The sequence below is a fragment of the Phalacrocorax carbo genome, chromosome 17 (genome assembly GCF_963921805.1).
Source record: "Phalacrocorax carbo chromosome 17, bPhaCar2.1, whole genome shotgun sequence".
Taxonomy (NCBI): domain Eukaryota; kingdom Metazoa; phylum Chordata; class Aves; order Suliformes; family Phalacrocoracidae; genus Phalacrocorax; species Phalacrocorax carbo.
Genome location: NC_087529.1, coordinates 3,756,342 through 3,775,104, shown reverse-complemented (window position 1 = coordinate 3,775,104; position 18,763 = coordinate 3,756,342). Strand labels below are relative to the sequence as shown.

Genomic DNA, 18,763 nt, shown 5'->3' with positions numbered 1-18,763 from the left:
GGCAAACACCCACATGTGTGTATTACAAGGAGCACCAGTGCTGTCAACATAAATAGTCCTTGCTTCAGCAGCAGCCAGGTATCAAAAGTCTTGGGAAATTTCCTTTTTGTCCTTTTCCATGAAGAAAGCAGATGCAACCAGACAGACACCGTAGAAGGATGCTGCCTTTAAAAAGAAATCTGCTAAAGGGGTTTCGTAATGCCCCGTTTTCATATGCATTAGATTTACTTACAAATATATACATCTGAGTGAGATAAAAATGGGATTACAGTGGCTTCCTGACCACAACCGAAAGACACATTGTTCCATAAACCTACTTTTGTTCGTCAAAGCTGTTTGCAGCAGTTAACCGGGCAGGCGAGGGACTCTTTGGATGAGCCATCTGTCAAAACAAGAACAGGGTCAGCTCTTGGAATATGAACTCCACACTAATTATGACTGAGATAAAACATAGTGCAATTCTTAAGTGACACCATAAAAAAAACAGATGAGGCAAATCCTTAAAAATAAAAGACATTATTAACCCTCAGATTTTGTTCTCCTGCAAAGCGGAACTATGAAGTTGGAGACGGCATCGAGGCACTAGAACGGCCATCAGAAAAGCAGCTCTTCCTCTCAGCATTGTCAAATGACCTGCTGAAAATAGCATTCCCGTTTCCTTGCCATTAAGATGGGAATTACTAAAACAAGCGCCCTTATTTGTGGGAACTCAGGGCTTGCAGAGGAAAATTATGGGGAGGCTGCGACTCGTGCAGTGCACGCCAACAGCACTGCGCTGTAGCGGGGGAAATAATTGGCATGAACTTCTGTGGATCTTAAAGGCAGTTTATCTTTCCAAAAGGAGACACATCGTGACTTGCCTGGAATTTGCGCCGCAGCGCCTGCGTCATGATTGGTGTCAACCCAGACCCACATTCAATGTTTTCTTTACTGTGTAGTGGAGTGCCACCAGGGCTTCTGAAAAGATTGGAAACAAGGGGAATTATGATTAGTTCTCTATTTTTTCTATTAAAAAAAAACAACAAAATGAGAATAGACAGGAACTTACCTTTGTATATTGACTTTCTTCAGGTGTTTTCGAAGATCTAGCTGATTTTTAGGAGGGGTACTAAGAAAAAAAACCAAATTGTTAAAATATTTTCCACTCTGTAAATAGAGTTCATTACTGTTTGGAACAGGAAAATCTACTATCAAAGAAAGGCAGAAAGTGTCTTACATTAAGGAACTTGTAACGTGAGCCGACGGCTTGGATTTAGGTCTCAGACTAACACTCTGTAAATCCGAGACTGTAATTAATGCCCTGCGCGTCTTCACTGGCGATTCTGCCTGAAGCAAGAAAAGAAATGTTACCACAAATAACACTTCAGAAGGCCTCGGCGACCTTAAATCTGTGAAATATTTATACTCTGAAGGACTTCTGTGGTTTATGGCTTTTTTGCATCATTAGGATTTTAATGTGCCTAGGACAAAAATAGATTTATTAAAAAACCCTAAATAATCTGCAAACAAGATTTCAGTCAGGCAGAAGAAAGCCCAAAATCTCCTGATAACACTCAGACATAAAGCTACATGAAAGCTACGTGCTTTCTCTAAGATGAGAACTGTCCCGCGTGCCGGCCAAGATTGGAGTTAGACACTTCGCTTCAAATGCCCACATGCAGAATTAGGAGAATTACTTAAAGCTGATCACTGGGTTTTTGGAAGAGAATTAATTTATTGGAAACATTCTATGAGGGGTTACGAGAAGCGTTGCAGGAAATACACCAGTTCCAGCGTGGGGTTTGCCCCAATCTGCCATCGTCCGTTTATCCATGCGTCCTCCAGTTTACCTTGTCCATTCTCAGGTTGCTGTTCGTCTTCTTCAGTTTAACGTTCAGTAGATCTTTGAGAGTGATCTGCATCGGCCCATCGTTTTTCAGTGACGGTGCCTGAAAACAAAGGCGGTTGGAAGAGAAATTAGGATCGGTGATTGAGCATTCACAGAGACACACATTCCTTGTGAAACCAGGTCCGAAGAACCCGGCCATGAGCGAAGAAATAGAGGAACCTTTTTATTCCCTACCAGAAGTGCTTTAGAGCCATTGCCCCGTTTGAGGAGGAGAGGTGCTGGAGGCAGTTTTGGTGGCGGCAGTGGTGGTGGTGGAGGAGGAGGAGGGGGTGGAGGGGGTGCAGATACAGGCTGCAGCTGTGTTGCAGAAGACCCAGATGCTGATGGTGGCAGGCCCATCTGCATTTGTACAGGAGCACCCAGAACTGGTTTATTACACCTTTGACAAAGAGGATTTTCTGGAGACAAAGCTGCAATTCCATTCATCTGAAAACAATATAAATAAATAAGAGAATCCTAAATCCACTGGCAAAAGTAGATGGAATTTCAGAGAACAGGTTCTGGCTTCAGCTGAGCCAGAAAGACAGAAAAAGCCTCTTACGAGGCTCACCAGCAAAGCAGTTCCCTCTAGCTATGCAGTAACCGCAGTTTAGTAATACTGAATGTAAAGAAGAGGTGAAACAATGCCCAGTGAGACGCTCTTACGATTTCGCTTTTTCTGCACTGACCGCAGCTCCATATGTGCTTACACAAGCAAACATTACCTGGCCCCACTGGGATTGAGACTGACCTGGAGGATTCCTTGTAGTCTGGAAAATTCAGTTTCCAACTTTTCCAGCTGCTCTCTGAACGTATTTAGCTCCCTTAAGTAGATTTGTGATGGAAATATGGTGTCTTTAACCACCTTAAAACTCTAAGTATAAAAAGAAACCAGATAAGCATTTCACCATCAAGTTATGTTTCCAGAGACAAGGCTACGATCGCTGCTGAAAGTTCTATCACAAGGTCTCCTCGTGATAGTCAGTGGAAAGGCACAACACAAAGATACAACATTTCACCAAATATTTCCTTGGCAGGAACCCAAGGAGTGACTTTCTCCAAGAAAACCTCAATTTCATCTACGAATTCTAAAGTATAATTCACATTTGACCTGAAAAATTTGTACAGTCATTTCTGCTATGAAAGACTGACTGCACCCTGTCACTGCAAACCCTCCTGATATTGCAATGAAACCCCTACAATTTCACGTATGCATTTAATGTCTGCAGTTGCCTTGATGCTCTTCTCATCCCTTCAGTAGTAAACAGAAAACATACTTTAGATGCTTCAAGAGGCGTAACTAAATTTACAGCTTAGCTCTCAAACCTGACAGTATATCCTGCACCTGAACGCTAAGAACAACCTCACGTGTTGGCAAACAGAGAGAAGTAGGAAACGTACCTGTACAACTGTGTTCTGGCACCAACAGTACAAAAATGATGCTGTTGTTGTAAAGGGTTTTACCACATTTCTTACACTGGGCAAGGCTAATGACCAGAGTGAGGACAGATGGCTTGGGACAGACAACATGTTCCGAGGAAGATCACCTGTTGACCTGGGACAGAACATTTCAGAATGAGGCCATAATTATATTTATCATTTCAGTCTTTAAAAAAAGTTACCTGTGACCAATCACCTGGAAATTACAAGTACCAGCAACAGCAGGTGACAGCAGAGTAAACATGAGCACAGAGACCAGGAAAGACCAAATATGTTTTGATAAAGGAAAAAAAAAGTCATATTTGCAACACATTTTTATCCAAACTGCTTTTCCTGCACATTAAAATTAACAGTAGAGTACTAGAAGATACACAAGATGAAGCATGTAGACGTGGCACTTGGGGACATGGTTTAGGAGGCATAGTGGTGTTGGGTTGACGGTTGTTGATGATATTATAGGGCTTTTCCAACATTAATGATTCTACGATTCTATGAATTCCCCAGCACCCATGCCAGGATGTGGATAGGCTCGTCTCAGACACAATGCTTTTGCCTCAGTTCCATGAGCTGTCAGGTGCAAACAGCGGACCCAGAAATCGAGTTAAAACGAAAAGTTCCAACTGAGCCTCTTACCGTGGAGAAGGACAACCTGAGCCCTGGGGGTTACCAGCATCTCCTTTTTTTTCCAGTAGAAATTTTGCTCTGGCTCTCTGTTTTCGTCGGTGTTTCTTATACTTTGCCATTACTTTAAAAAAAAAATATCATATTTAGGATTAATGTATAGAAATATACCCGCTTTTACGTGGGGACAGAGCTAACACCACATAGGTAGGGAAAAACAGGGCTTGGATGTCAAAAATCCAGTCACAAGTTGTTCACGGTTGTCTTGCTAGAAGCAACACGTACAACTGATAAAAAATACATCCTTAAGTACCTTCGATCCATTGACATGTGTTTGTGCGCAAGAGAGAAGAGCGAACGAGGTAAAAAGTACCATTTTAAGTGGGGTTTTTGTTGACAGCTTTTCTTTTGAAGTGACAGATACCGCGTTTTGGGAAACCACGTTTGTGGAGAGCGCAGGCAAAAGGCGCTGAGCAGCCACAGACCGAGTGCCCCGGCTCCCCACCCCTCCCCGACCATGGGCGGTCGCTCAAGCGCTCCCTGAGCAGCCGCCCCCACGGCGGGGGTGGGGGGGGGTGTCACGGGTAACCGGGAACACGGAACACCCCCTTGCCCCTCCACACCCCACCCCGCGCCCCCTCAGCCGCGCTCACCTCCCCGCCCGCCGCCGCCGCCGCCGATTCAAACCGCTCCCCGCGCCGCGCTCAGCCAATGGGAACGCCGCTCTCTGCCGTTTCTCCCCCCCCCTCCCGCTGATTGGCCGTCGCACGGACGCGGGCCCGAGCTGGACGGGAGCGGCGAATAGCGGGCCTGGCGCTGCCACGCCCCGTCCTGGGGCGCACTGAGGTGATACGCCCCGCCATTGGATAAAAGGTTTTTCAGCTCCACCAATCAGGTGCGGGGGCGCCGCTTGGCTGGGGAAAAGACAATCGAGTCGAAAGGCTGGGGAGCGGCGGCCCATCGGAGGGGACCGGAGGGGGCGAGCGGCGCTCTCCTGCCCCGCTGGAGACGGACGGCAGCTGATCGACCGCTCCTCTTCCCGCCAATTGCAGCGCTGCTCTCCCTACTCCAGCCAATCACCGCTAGATTCCACTCTGGACCAATAGCGGCTCTCGGCGCCCCCCACCCAGCCAATCATTGTCTGCAGCTTTTCTACCAACCAATGAGCTCCCCTCTGCCTCGGAGAGGGTTTACATTCTCCCCGACCCAATGGAGAGCGCCCTCTGTCAGCAGCGAACCAATGGGAGACGAGCGGCGAGTGACAGCTACCCAATGGGGGCCACCGACTCACCCATCCTGCGGAGCGGGGGGTGGGTATCTCCCCGCCGCCGCCTGAGGAATGTCAACTATTCAACATGGAGACGGCGGTTACCAGGCTGGAGACCATGGTGAGTCCGGGCGGCGCGGGCGGCGGCCGGGCTGAGGGGCGGCCGAGCCGGGGGGCGGCGGGGGCGCCCCGGGGGGGCTGAGGGCTGCCGCCTGAGTGGGGGGAGAGGGGGGCGCGGGCGCGGCGGGGGATGCGAGGGGAGAGCGGCCCGCGCCCCATCCGGGCCCTGAGCCGAGCCCGCGCGGCCCTCGCGGGGCCGCCACCGCCGCCCGCCCCGCGGGTCAGGCGGGTCCGGCCGGGCCGGTCCATTCTGCTCCCCCCACTCCTCGTCCTCCCCGAAGGGGGCGGGGCTTGATGGTGCCGCTCCATTCACCCCCTCAGCTCGGAGGCAGGGCCCGGCCATTTCCCTCTCACCTGGAGGGGGGGGGGGCGGGTTTCGCGCGGTCCCGCGCGCGTTTACCGCCCTCCGGTGCGGGGGAAACGGGGCCGTTAAGGGGCGCGGCCGGGCCGTTTCATTTCCCCGTCGCGTGGGGGGGGGGGGCATAGAGGAGAACGCTCTCGGACTAGTCCATTTTCCTTCAGTGGGGGGTGAGGGTGGAGCTCTCACCTGGGCCAGTCCATTTTCCCCGCGGGGGTGTCCGGGGAGAAGAGGCCGGCTGGGCTATTCTATTCGCGCCGGTAGTGGAGGGGGGGGGGGATGGCTTCCTGCCGGGGACCGCGGCGGTACCGCGCCTCGGACTGCGCTCCTCCGCTGCCCGGGAGGACGGGGCAGGTAGAACGGGGCAGGTTCGGCGGGGCTGGCGGCGGGAGAGGAGCCGGGCATCCCCCCCGCCCGTCGCCTCGCCGCGGGTGGGCGCTGCGGGGCCCGCTCGCCCTGAGGAGAGGGGCGTGTGGGGCGGGAGGAGCCCACCGGCCCGGCCCGCCCCCGCCCCGCGCGGGCGCTGGGAAGGCGCCAGCCCTGAGGAGAGGGGAGGCCTCGGCCCTCAGCCGGGCGGCTTCGTGTAGTTCTTCGCGGGCTTGAACTTCGTTTCAGGACTCTTTGGGCCAGCCCCTGAAGGCGAGACCGAGCCGCCTCGTGTAGCAGTGGCCTTTCTGCCTGCCCCGCTCACGGAAAAGCAAAAAAAAAAAAAAAAAAAAAAAAAAAAAGCGCTCTGCTGTGCTCTTATATATTGAGAGGCACAGGAGAACTGTCTCTTTAAACTGCCAAGTTCCCTGTGGCATCCTTCAAATCTTCATTTTTGCTTCTACATAACCTTGTTTACTGTTTTAGTTAAAATGCCTTGGAAGTATTTTGTGCACCCAAATGCTTAATCGATAATAGAATTTCTATCCCTAAATCCTTACATAAGTTGAAGTGCTCATACTGACATAGGTCTCCAAAATACGATGCTCCTTTGGGTTCTACTTGGAAACTTCCAGAAGTTTTTTGTTATTTTAATTGTCCTAGCAGCAGTGTTAGGGAACTTAATTGATAAACTACAAGTGTCATGGAGAATAAAGTACGTTTTTCGATACAGAAACAAATAATACAATAGATTTGTCTTTGTTCCTTTTCTTCTCTGGCAATCTTGGTTTCAAGTTCTAATTAAGAAATAAGTAAAAATCAGTTTAATAGTCTCCTAGTTCTTATCTGTATGCAGTAACATGACTACAGTGGAATACTCAAGAGAAATTAGGAATACAAGGAACACTGGGAGAACATGGTGGGCAATGCTGTATATCCACATTATCCCTTAACCTAGTGAGTGCTAGGCTTTAATACACAAAATTGGTGAGCTGCTTAATGCCCCATGTTTAAACTTGCTTGGTTTACTTTTACCTTATTGCTCCTTCATTCACTTTTCTCCAGCACCGGTATAATTTGTCCTTTAAAGCATTAGGAACAGTGGGGAAGCGTTTGTTGTCTGAAAAGAAACAACTGGCTGAAAGTTGTCCAAATGTGAGCTTGTTCTGCTAATGCGCCTGTGTCACCTCCCTGAGTGACCTGCATGTCGTTGCGATAGTGAGACGCTCCTGAGGGAATATTTTAAGCTATAATACAATACTACTTCTGTTAAGAAATAAAAAGTAACAATTTGAATAAATGCTAAAATACCTGCATTAGTTGAAAGATCAGAGAATTCAAACTATCCTACCTAATTCGCAGTTTTACTGCACTTCAAAAACAAAGTGGTATGTTTTGTTTTTTCTTTCAAGAAACCATGGTTTTGAGGAAGTGGGGTTATTTTTGCTCTCCTTTAGCTACAGAACTGCAGTCATCGTACTTAGAGTGGTAATAATGTACTGTATTTTAATTCAGTGACATCCTACGTTCTTGTCAGAGCTCTGAAGGGTTCTAATTCCAAAATCAAAACCTCAGCCCAGGCCAGAGTGTAAGCTTGGTCTCCCCATAACTTTTGTTAGGTTTGTTTGTTGTTTGGTTTTTTTTCTGTGGGAATTTTTCTGGTTGGTTTTTGGTTTTGGGTTTTGGGTTTTGTTTTTTTTTTTTAAAAGCCTAGTCTAGAAATAATAATTTAGAAATCTGTTTAGAGATACCTAGGGCAGATGTTGATATTATTTAATGTTACGGTTTGTTTATTTATGTGTTTTATTGAAAGTCTCACTTTCAAGCGGTTCTCATTTTAGGATGTGTAAATACTCAGAGAGATATTTTGGCCCCCTTAAAGTTAACAGGGGCGTAGTGGACTAAGGCAGTAATGGGTCACTGTCTTATGATCTACTTTTCCAGTAGACTAAAATGATCATTGCACAAATAATTTGGAGGCGGATGGCTTCTTTGGGTCAGTTACTTGCACAGATGGTGTGTAACAACTTCCAAAGGTTTTGAGATTATAGCTCGGCCTTCCCCCAGTTCTAATTACCCCAAATCATTTGGGTGATCCATTTGAAAACCAGTTTGATTTTGATTTCACCCTATTAGTCTTATATTTTTCTGTTTGATTCTTCTGTTGATTTCTTCTAGCAGAAGACGGGAGGTGGTATGCCTGGCTGCTGCCTTCCATTAAAACTGCTGTGTGGCACAAGGCAGTTGCATCTTCACCTGATAAGGGTGATTCCTTAAATACGCCTCAAACAGTTTCACTTATTAATTTCCTATATCCAACCCTCATTCAGAAGTGCCCTATTTTTCTTTGTCATTGCTTATGTTAATCAGAATATGTATACTGGCAACTGTCTCTCACATATTGCAGCTTTGTGTCTCTTGCTTTTCCTTCTGCTCATTGTTTCTTCTTCCTGGATTTCCTGTGAAGTCAGCTCTCTCAACAGAAGTGTGATAAAATAACACTTCTTATTTCCCCAGAGGTTTTGACCTGCATTTCATGGAAAGCTTCATTTTGGTCTCATGGTACCAGGGATAAACTAATTTGTAGAAGCTTAAAAAGAACCACGTGTATGAAAATACCAGGTAATTGATGGTTATTTGAGACTATTGCTCGAAGTACACTAACAAGAAGAGCTGAATGAACCATAACATTACAATATAAGAAGAGATTCATTATGCAAAAGATTGTAAAGCTGACTTATTAACAATTCAAATAAGAATAGTGGGTGCTGTAGTTTAGGACTTGGGCACCTGAGGCTGTGCTGCACAAGCGTTTGTGGAAGTCAGCTGGGACCAGAGATCTTTCCAACACCTTCAAGAGACGCAGAGTCAGGCCTCTAATGCAAATACAGTACGTGGTAGTTGCTGGTGAGAAATGTATCCTGCCGTACAATAACCACTTCATTAACCTGTAACGCTCAGCACTTCACCTGCTGAGCTACTGCCTTCCAGTCCGCACTGAAAGAAATTTTGTGGATATCCATTTAGTAAGATTTGATAACAAATGGTTAAACTCAGATGAGCCGTGAGTGTCTCATTCAGGGCAATTGAGTTAATTTCTGTCATGGTATTTTTGGTACAGTGGACCTACTTTTTCCTTTGAGTGGTGTCTGTCCAGTGCCCTTTTTATGTTGTACTACTAGTGATCGTGCACAAAAAGCAGTGCAATGTTAAAAGGGCATTGGCCAGCAATACTAGCTACGTTACTTGTGACTGGAATAAGAATAAGGAGTCAAAAGTCACTCTGAGACCAGAAGGTGATTTGCAAAACAACTGTAAAATGGGATTGCCACTAACAACTTTTTCTGGCACTCGTTGTCTTCTAGTTATTTGCTGAGGAGAAATGTTAATTGGTCTTTTAATGACAAATACCATCAGCTCTGTGTGTTTCCTTAGAAATAAGTGCCCTACAAAGAGGACAGAGCGCTGTATAGCGTTCTTATTTGCTGCAGTGTGATCTAGAGAAATGCCATAGGTGTGGTGTTGGCTCGGGTTGTTGCTCTGTGTGCGTCAGCAATCATCCATCTCTCTCCAGTCCATTCCTCTGTTTCTTTGCATTTTGTGGTTAAGAATCTTAGCACCTTCAAACCCTAAGAGTTCTCAAACTTTTTGTACGAAGTTACTGTTTGTTAAAAGAAACACGTTTACTGAGATTTACGAAATACACCCCTACTTTGATGGTGCTCTGACACCCACATAGGAACCCCAGTGATAATGCACATCCACAATGTTGGGAAATGAGTGTGTGTTCAAGTGCATTTTAAAGTGATTCAGTACCTGCAAATAAGAAGAATGAGCTCTAGTGTCCAGAAAATGTTCCCTGTAATGCAGTTTAAGAACATCTGTCTGATAGCAGTTTAGAATCTGCTTGCTGTGAGGCAAATCTAAGAATTAAATACATTTGGAAATGTAGTTTCCAGTTAAAAGAGCACCAAATTGTTGGGAATTGAATTTCTGACAGGTCTGTGGAGCATTTGGTTGGGTGTTTTTCTCCTCCCCCCCCTTGGTCAGTGGAATGACAGGGATTACAAGTAACAATAATGTCTTGAAATCTGTGAGTTCTTGTGTGTCTGTATTAGGACTTGGTGAACATTAACCTTACCCAGTTCTCCATGATCCACAGAAACCACTATCTGACTCGACCTATTTTTTTCTGACACATATTTTGAGTGTATTGATTACTTGTACAGAATTCTTGCTGCTAACGAATGCTCTGACTTTATTGCACTACTGTACTTTACAGCTAGCAGTGCAATAGTATTGTCAAAGCATCTGAAAGCAGAGTGCGCAGCAATGGCTTGAGCCTGGCCTCACAGTTTCTAACGCTTTCTTCTAAGCCCGGGAGTAAAAGACAAGTTTACGTTTCACAAACTGCATTTGCTGTGTGGTTGTTGTACAATACTCATCATACGAATGGTCCTAACCTATAACGTTAAGGTGAGACTTCTGCAGGTGGGCATTTCCTGAAATACAGCAATAAATAAATATTTATAAAACAAAGGAAAAACACATCATAACGGAGGAATATATGATAATGCTTATAAACATGCTTTGAAATGGCTGACAATAAATTTTCTTCTGGAGTTAGCATACTTTCAGGAGAAAGCAGTGACACTGAACTGTGTTAATATTTTCATTAAGTACTAATTGTAAAATTATAGCCACACGATGGATAAGCATTCAGCTTCACATCCAAATTTTAATGTCTCAAATCATGGTAGTAGCATGGTATTACTGGCTTACTGTCACTCTGTAAATCTCAGTTTATCAAGATTGAATATTTCAGGAACAGAGGTTCATGGATATTATTGAAAGCCACCCATATTCATTGTCTGATTTCCCAAAAATTAATAATCAAATGGAGGAGTTGGAGAAAAGCAAAAAACCCATCTTTTTGGGGTGCCTGCCTCTAGAAATGAAAGCCTAAAGATGTTCGCTAGTGGATGAGAAGAGAAACTATTGAGCAGTTAGGAAAAATCCCTCATGAACTCTTTAAAAATGCATAGTGTAGTAAAATATATTTTATTCTTGTACTTTATCATGACTGGTTTCTGCGGTAGATGTGGGAAGCAGTTTTGTTGGGCAGCTGGTAAGTTATGGGAGTAACGGGTGAAAGCTTTCCCTTTGATTTATAGATGCTCAAGGTCTTTACTAGATTTATTTTCCTTTCCTTAAGCTGTTACTTGAAAATTTGCTGAAGGTGTGTGTATATGTATGATAGGTCATACATTTTCACTCATCAGAAAGGGGATTGCACTTGTAGAGTATCTTGGATCGAACACTATTCCTGAAGGCTATCAGAAGTTCCAGATCCTCAAAGGTATTAATGGCAGTTCCTGAAGGTGGATCCCAAGGCTGATGTTTTAAACATCAACATCCTTTTGGTGTCCAGGCCTGACTACGGGCTACAGCCAAAGGCTACTGAAGTTCGTCACTCTAGCTACCATTATGGCGCTGCCAGTTAGGACTTTGGGATACAGTTAACAAATACAGCCTTATTTTGATCCTTAAAAAAGTTGTGGTTACTTCAGGGTTAATCTCAATATAAATAATGAAAACCAAGTTAGGTAAGTTACAAGCATCTTTAGCTTACTTGCATCGTTGTCTTATCTGTGACGGTAAAAATCGCTAAATTATCACCTTAAAAAATTCATGAGTTGTATGTGAGCTGGGAAAACTGCCTTTCTTTAAAGCAGAAGTCCTTAATAGACATTAAAATTGCAGACTAAAATTAATTAAGTAATAATGCTATCAGCAGACTGTTTTACAAGGCAATTAGATAATTCTCTGGTGACTTATTTATCGCAAGGTCAGAAATGTGATGTCATCAATTTTATTATCTATTTGTCAGTCTGGTTTATTGGGGAATAATAAAGTATATTATGGGTACTATAACCATCTGAGAATGCATTCCTAATATAATTAATAATAAAATCTCTGTTGATGTGCTTGGATCCTGACCACTTATTCATAATCTCTGCTGAGTAAATGAGTATTGCAGTTTTGTTAACAGAAATGTTAATGTTCGAGAAGAAGAGCAACTAGCCAAGAAAAAGCTTTAAAATTGATGGAAAATATGGCAATACCTCAGGAGCAAAAAAATCAAACATCTCCTGCATCAAGTGAAGATCAGTTTAAAAAAGACGCGTTGGTGTACTAATTAATCTTCATCTTGAGGGGTTTGGCTTTGCAGGGGAGATGGAGGACAAGATAGGAAGAGACGGGAATGTTCTCATGCGTTTTGGGGAGCTCCATGGAAAAGGAACTAAGGGCAAGATGCAAAGAGAGCAACTGGGTAATTTGGGTTAGACAGATGGAAAGGGGGTAAAGTTAATAGAAGTGTATGTGTGAACACACCCATGTAATTCTTGCATGCAAGAGGAAAATGGTGATGTTAAGTCTGAAAGTTTATTGCTGTATATTTTTGAGGCTAGAAGCGTGTCGGCATGATGGGCAAATGTTAGTGAATGGAATAGACAGGGGAATAGAAACTTATTTTTACAGTACATGAGTCTTTAAAACAGAGGCATCTTGCCTTCTGCTTTCGTGAAAAAGGTTTTGTCTGCAGTTTTTGGTTTTTAATATCCTGTGGCTGACCTTAAATATTTTAGTTCCAGAAAGCAGAATCTGATCTGGATTATATTCAACACAGACTGGAGTTTGAAATAATGAAAAGTCTTCCTGATAATCCAGCAGCAGAGGTAGTATTTTCAGATTCAATTAGTAGATTTTATTGCATTTTGCATGAAGTTGGTAATAATTGGGTCATTTTCTTTAATCCTAAAATATATATGGCTGTTCTTTTATCTAGTTGCTAGGTTTTTATTATTATTATGAAGTATTTCTTGCATCGTGTATCAAGATAACTGGCCTAATACTAATTCAGTGCAGAAGCCAACAAAACTTCCTTGATTTCATGGTATAGTGAAATTCTATGTTTTGCTTTTGAGAAATGAGCAGTAGTGTTAACACTTATATTTAAGAGGAGATTTCAGTCTGAGCTAAAACACAACCTGGCTCTGAGATCAAAGATAAACTTGCTAATAAGCAACGACTAAATTCAGATTTGGGGGAGAGATGAGAGGAAGAGGAAAACAAAAAATGGCAGCATGTAAAGGGTTTTATAAATAAGTCCTTGTCTCCATGTGTATTGTGACAGAGAGTGGAAAAATGCAACCTTTTTAGTTAGAAGTCCCTAATTTATTCCAATGCAGAAAAGCCATTAAAATTCACCAACACCTGTATTTGTTGTGGAACAATGGAGTTGTGCTGTTTTATTACCACTGTCTATCACCTTTGCTTATGAAAAAATCAAATGTATAGATGAAACAGATGCTCACAGCTACACCCTTCATTGTAAAGGGTTGTTTCACGTTATATTTTAGTGGCTCTAACACCGACACTTTTAACTGGTGTGTGGCCACATTAATTTTCTCTTCTTAAATAGTTTAAATGTACTTTTAATTTCTACATAGGAAAATCCAGTTGCTCTCTTGGAAGAACTCTCAGTGGTGAAATCTCGTTACAAAACATTATGTATGCAGCTGGAGAAGGTTTCCATAGAGCAGAGGGAATCCATGAAGGGCATCCAGGCTGCTCTAGAGAACACAATGAAGATGGTTCAGGCGTTACAGCAGCATACTGATCTTGAGGTAGTATTTTCATCTTAATCAGACGGGTCTCGCTCCTGTAAATGAACATGAATTTGTGTAACCTTTACATAGACGTGAGTAGTTCGTTGGAAACCGTTATATGTGCAGACTCCTCGAAGATAAGAAGACCGTTTACTAGAAGAAGTGTTTGCAAGATGGGAGCTCTTTTTGTAAATCACAAGCCTGATTCACCCCTCAGCAGTTAAGCTAGTGGTATTCAGTTTGGGAGTTGAAGTAACACCATAATCGTATGAATAGTGTGACACATGTTTGAATAGTTTCGTAGAAATTGATGCCTCTCTGCATGGCCATGTCCCAGTTCTGTACTGGCTTTTGTAAAAGTAGCTACCTTAAAGAAATTAGAAAGCAAAACTAATTTTAAAAGGCAAAAAAGCTCTTAAATGGCAAATGTATTTTCACTGTCTAAAATGAGTAAATTAAAACCAATGCATTGTTATGTTATATTGTTATATGAAATAAGTTTTTCTCAGTATCCATCTATCTATCAAAAAACCCCAACAATAAACAACACATTTTTGTAAGTGGTCTTCAGACACTGCTTCATTGCAATTTTGAAGAGGTAATGAAAGCATTAATTTTGTCCTGTTACAAATAAGGTGATTTAGTTCAAAAACCTAGTTGATAGTCTGGTGGCAAAGGCAGAACTGGTGTGACTAAAACACATGCCCAGATCTCAGCTCTCACTTTAGTGTTCTAACAACAGTGCCCCGAGATTGTGTTTAATCTGTCAACAGCTCTAGACAAGTTATTTGTAAATCCTTCCAGATAAAATGTACTGTATAATGATTTAAAAGACAGTAGTTATATGTCACAAAAAAGAAATATATTTTCCCTCCCTGTGTTCCAAGGATATGCTGCCAAGAATAATTCCATATTTGGATTTTGTTGAAATGGAAGGCTCTTGTCCCTTGACTTACATTTAGACTTTTTAGATAAAGATTTTCTTGTACTTTGTATATTTCCTAAACCAAAGCTTGAGTAAACTGTTATGGAGAAATGTAAATCTTGAAGTGAAATACTTCTTTTTATTGCATAGTTGATCTTCTTTCCATTGAATCATTTATAATATTGATGTTAAAGGAATATTATGGTTGGATTTTTCAGAAGTATTCAGCTTGTAAATTTGCTTTCGTTTGAAGGAAAGGAGGAGTCTACTATTAGTTTCCATGACAAAAGGGCTACACAGTCATTGAGTTCTTCTGTAAATATCATCACCCTAGGAACTGAAAGTATCAGAGTTCTCTGTTTTGTATCTTTTGTAGCGCTTACCTCTGTCAGAAGAAGAGAAGGCTGCAGCACAGCAGTTAACCTGCCAAACCGTTAAAGAAATGGAATCGCTAGTGGAAGAGGTAATGAGGCCACGGAGTGTCAGTATTCCAGAAACCATTAATCCTGAGTGGCTCAGCTGAGTCAGAAGAGCTGTTTTTGTGACTTAACATCTCTTAAATGAATAGAATTTTTCACAAATGGGACTAAAGTTTCTAACAAACCTTTTCATTTTTATTGTCTACTGATGTTCCAATTAAATTGTCCATGAAGGAAAACATTTGCTTTGACAGGAAGACTTAGTTCCCCTTATTTTTCAATAGGGATAAGTTTATGTTTCTTTTCAGAGATGCAGTTTATTGCTCTTGGCGATCCTTTTGTTCCGTAACTCATTCTAGAAGAAGCCTTTGGGAGTGAAGAATGTAATTGATTCAAACCCATGTATATCAAGATTGAGAGAAACTTAATTTCCTGTAAAATATTAAATAGCTTTTGGAATACGAGTAACAATAAGTATATGCTAACTGTAATGCAGTAGAATGTAGATGTAAACTAATACTTGTTAAAAAGTCAGATGTTCTCCCATAGCTACTCAAAGCACAAACTTCCAGTATAATTATCTGCAAAGATTTGGTCTGGGGCTCATATTAAAAGCAAAGTATTAAAGAAGGTTAATAGAGAATAATTATCTTATTGACCTTATATTTTTCTACATGTCTTCTCAATGCCTGCTACTCTTCTGTCAAAGGACGCCTCGCTTTCTGTCCCTTTATTGCTAAGTTTGGTTTGCATGAAAGCCGTCCCGTATCTTGCAGCTTCATGCACTCTTCGAGTGCAGTGTCTTCTCCTACCCTGATAAATGCTCTCCGTTTCTGTCTTTCCATTATTTAATTCTAAAGCACTTAACGATACAGCTGGCATAAACCAGCCCCAATGCAAAATATAGCCATATCCTACAGCTACTGAGGCCGGTTTAATTGGTATCAGTCCCTGTGTTGTCACTGCGTTTTGAAGATGTTCTCTGAAAGGCAGAAAGAATGGGAAGATGTCACAAAGGCCTTGGGATTTTTTTTATCAGTGCTGTATTTCTGGCTGAGGAGAGTTAGGTGTAGCTACCTGCAGCTTGTCAGAACTGTCAGCCTCTGAAGGTTGCTCGGGAATAGGAAAGCCGTCTTTCTCCTTTGCTGCACGTGCAGTGCTTTCAGCTAGATCCATGCCGGAATGTGAAGGAGAAAGCTGAAGAGGCTCGTCTGACTTGTATATAAATCTTTCTGCATCTGTTTTAAACTTATTTGAAATGAGGGTTCATTTAATGCTTAAGGTTTTGCTGTTGACTTCAGTGGCTGTGAGATCCTTGGTTATCCAATGGTAAAATGTAATTACGCAGAAATGAAATTGTGAAAACCAATTTCTAAATAAAATTTCTAAATAAAATTCCAACAAATCCTGACATTATCTCTTGCTTATTTTTAGCCGTTTCGTTCAGGATCTACAGTCCCTGGCTCAGCTGAAGGTAAGTGCTGGAAGAATAATCTTCCCACTGTTTTCTTTTTATGTTTTTTTGCCCTTCCCCTTGACCGATCTCCCGACACACCCAGCCCCAGCACATAAGCTTTGTGAGTAGTATCAACCTCTCCAGACTTCCATCTCTAATAGTTCCGTGCCATTTAAAGATCACAAGTTACCATCTAGAATTCAGGGAGTAATGAATTAAACTGTTCTAGTTTCCAAAAAAAGGCAGATACTGTAAATAGCTTCAGTTGACAAATAAGGGCTGTTTTACCCCAGTACAACAGGCACAAATCGCACAGTAAGTAGGAACAGGCTGAGACCTAGGTATGGTGTCTGAGCTCTTTTATTTAAAAAACAGAGCCTGTGATGCACAGTAAATTCACTGTTTTCACTCTCAAGCACTAGCAACAACTGCTTTTATGTGAAGAATTCAGACTTTAATATAAGCAAGTGAACCCTTGGTTATATTCAATGTAGCGTTCCCATGTCTGTGGGAGATTTTGTTGCTGTTGATGGTATTGAAACGGATAGTGGTGTGTTTTATGGTCTGGAAGAAATGATGTACTTACCAGAGAAATAGCTCTTGTTTAATCCATTTATTCTGACTTATAGAAAGGAATTTTCCTAGTTCTTTTAAAAAAAAAAAAAGAAAAGAAAAGGCAAAACTAGTCACTGACAGACCAAATTTGTTAATCCCCATCAGATCTCAAATGAAATGATTTTTCCCTGGGCCTGCAGATACAGTGATAGTTTAGAGGGAGCAGCTTCCGTTTCTCCTTCCTCTTGCTGGAAGATCTCCCTTTAGACCCATTTAGGGGGTTTCTTAAAAAGCAATGCAAGTACTTTCTATCTTTCGCCTAGTTTCTGAAGAAACAAATATCTTCTATTTCCAATTTTTTAGAATCGCAGTTCAAACCACTGACTGAGGAAACACTTATGACTGTACCAAGGAGTATCAGAAGTACTGTTAAACTAGCAGACTTGAACAATTTGTACAGGGAGTTATTTAACCACTTCATTGTAAATAAGAACAGGTAAGACTTAACGCCATTCATTAGTAAGCTGTAAAGAAATTAATTCTTTTCAAATGAAACAAAACCAGCTAGTTAACCATCCGCTGCTATGTTACAACTTCATAATTTGCTTTTACTCCCCTACACTCCCCTTGGTTAGGTACATACCCCAAAGCGTTAGGCCATCATACAAAACCCTCTAAATGAATTTGTATAAAAATGGCTTGTACAAGTTGGTAATTTTTCAAAACTGAATGTCAGGTTCTTCAGAAACAGATGTTTTTCGCTTTGGTTTCACTGTACGGATGTCCCAAACTGGGTCTATTCAGGAAAGTTTTGCTGACATGGTCATTCTGCCAAACCCTTTCAGCTTTCGGAATCTGCATCAGACTGGAAAAGCAAAGCCCTAAGCCCCAAGCCCTGCCCTCCCCTCACCAGCCCCTCTGGCCTCCCCTGGCTCCGGCCCCTCTCTGGGTGTGTGCTGTGGATTTCTTGCGGGCTGATATTAAAAATGAGGAAGGTTTAAACTCAGGAGTTCTGTCTCTTTAACCCTAAGGTTGGATTAGCAAATGACTCTTCTCAATTTGAAGGAGAACGGAAAAGGTGATGCCAGTCTGAACAAGCATGAGAATTACAAAGCACTCGCAAAAACCCTTCGTTAAACAGCATGTGCTTTTTAGCCTTTTTCTGCCAGACGCGGTGTTCGATACCCTGTTTGGCTAAATAGTGTGCTTTTGTCTTACAGAGCAGCGCTGAGTGTTTCGCAGATGAACATGATGAACATGAAAGCCACTGACTCAAGAATACAGATCTTGAAAGAACTTGCTATTGTGGAACTTGACAAACAAGGAAATGTTAGATTAGTTGTGTAAATGAAAGCTTGGCCCATTCTCACTTGACACACAAGCATCTTGGTCATAGCTCCTGGACTGTTAACAAGCGTTTCTCTGGTGTCTAGGAGTTGCAAGTACACTGTTGGAAGGCTGTTAATGTTTCTGTATACAAATTTTATTTATAGTACTTAAAATTGGAGTTAAGAAACAGTGAGGTCGGTATTTTATCGTGGACATTTATAGGGCTATAATCGATGCATTTTTGACAAGTATTGTGAGCCATGTGACACTTCCATATTCTTGCTTACATTCCTGAGCGGGTTTTTAAGACGTAACCCAAGCCACTTAATTGTACTCACATTCCTCAATAAATGATGAAAGCTAAGGA

General features: G+C 42.4%; 2 protein-coding genes across 2 annotated transcripts; one reads left to right on the top strand and one right to left on the bottom strand.

Annotated features, from left to right (window-relative positions):
* Positions 1-151: 151 nt before the first annotated feature.
* On the bottom strand, positions 152-6,148 carry PRR11 (proline rich 11). The gene is made up of 10 exons (XM_064468109.1): positions 5,863-6,148; positions 3,941-4,052; positions 3,269-3,422; positions 2,619-2,741; positions 2,063-2,314; positions 1,830-1,928; positions 1,217-1,326; positions 1,049-1,108; positions 861-957; positions 152-382 (listed from the first exon to the last, which is right to left on the bottom strand). Exons 2-10 carry the CDS (start codon positions 4,048-4,050, stop codon positions 314-316), a joined length of 1,074 nt encoding a protein of 357 aa, XP_064324179.1. The 5' UTR covers positions 4,051-4,052; positions 5,863-6,148; the 3' UTR covers positions 152-313.
* On the top strand, positions 5,208-18,763 carry SKA2 (spindle and kinetochore associated complex subunit 2). Its single transcript, XM_064468110.1, has 7 exons — positions 5,208-5,316; positions 12,690-12,779; positions 13,554-13,730; positions 15,014-15,100; positions 16,491-16,530; positions 17,431-17,563; positions 18,288-18,763. Exons 1-7 carry the CDS (start codon positions 5,284-5,286, stop codon positions 18,412-18,414), a joined length of 687 nt encoding a protein of 228 aa, XP_064324180.1. The 5' UTR covers positions 5,208-5,283; the 3' UTR covers positions 18,415-18,763.

Bases quoted from the DNA above. Each gene is read 5' to 3' on its own strand.
- PRR11 (XM_064468109.1), bottom strand. From the start codon at position 4,050: ATGGCAAAGTATAAGAAACACCGACGAAAACAGAGAGCCAGAGCAAAA. The intron at 2,315-2,618 runs GTCAGTCTCAAT...TATTGTTTTCAG, and splicing joins GACTACAAGGAATCCTCCAG to ATGAATGGAATTGCAGCTTT. The intron at 958-1,048 runs GTAAGTTCCTGT...CAATCTTTTCAG, and splicing joins AAGAAAGTCAATATACAAAG to AAGCCCTGGTGGCACTCCAC.
- SKA2 (XM_064468110.1), top strand. From the start codon at position 5,284: ATGGAGACGGCGGTTACCAGGCTGGAGACCATG. The intron at 12,780-13,553 runs GTAGTATTTTCA...ATTTCTACATAG, and splicing joins CTGATAATCCAGCAGCAGAG to GAAAATCCAGTTGCTCTCTT. The intron at 13,731-15,013 runs GTAGTATTTTCA...TATCTTTTGTAG, and splicing joins AGCAGCATACTGATCTTGAG to CGCTTACCTCTGTCAGAAGA.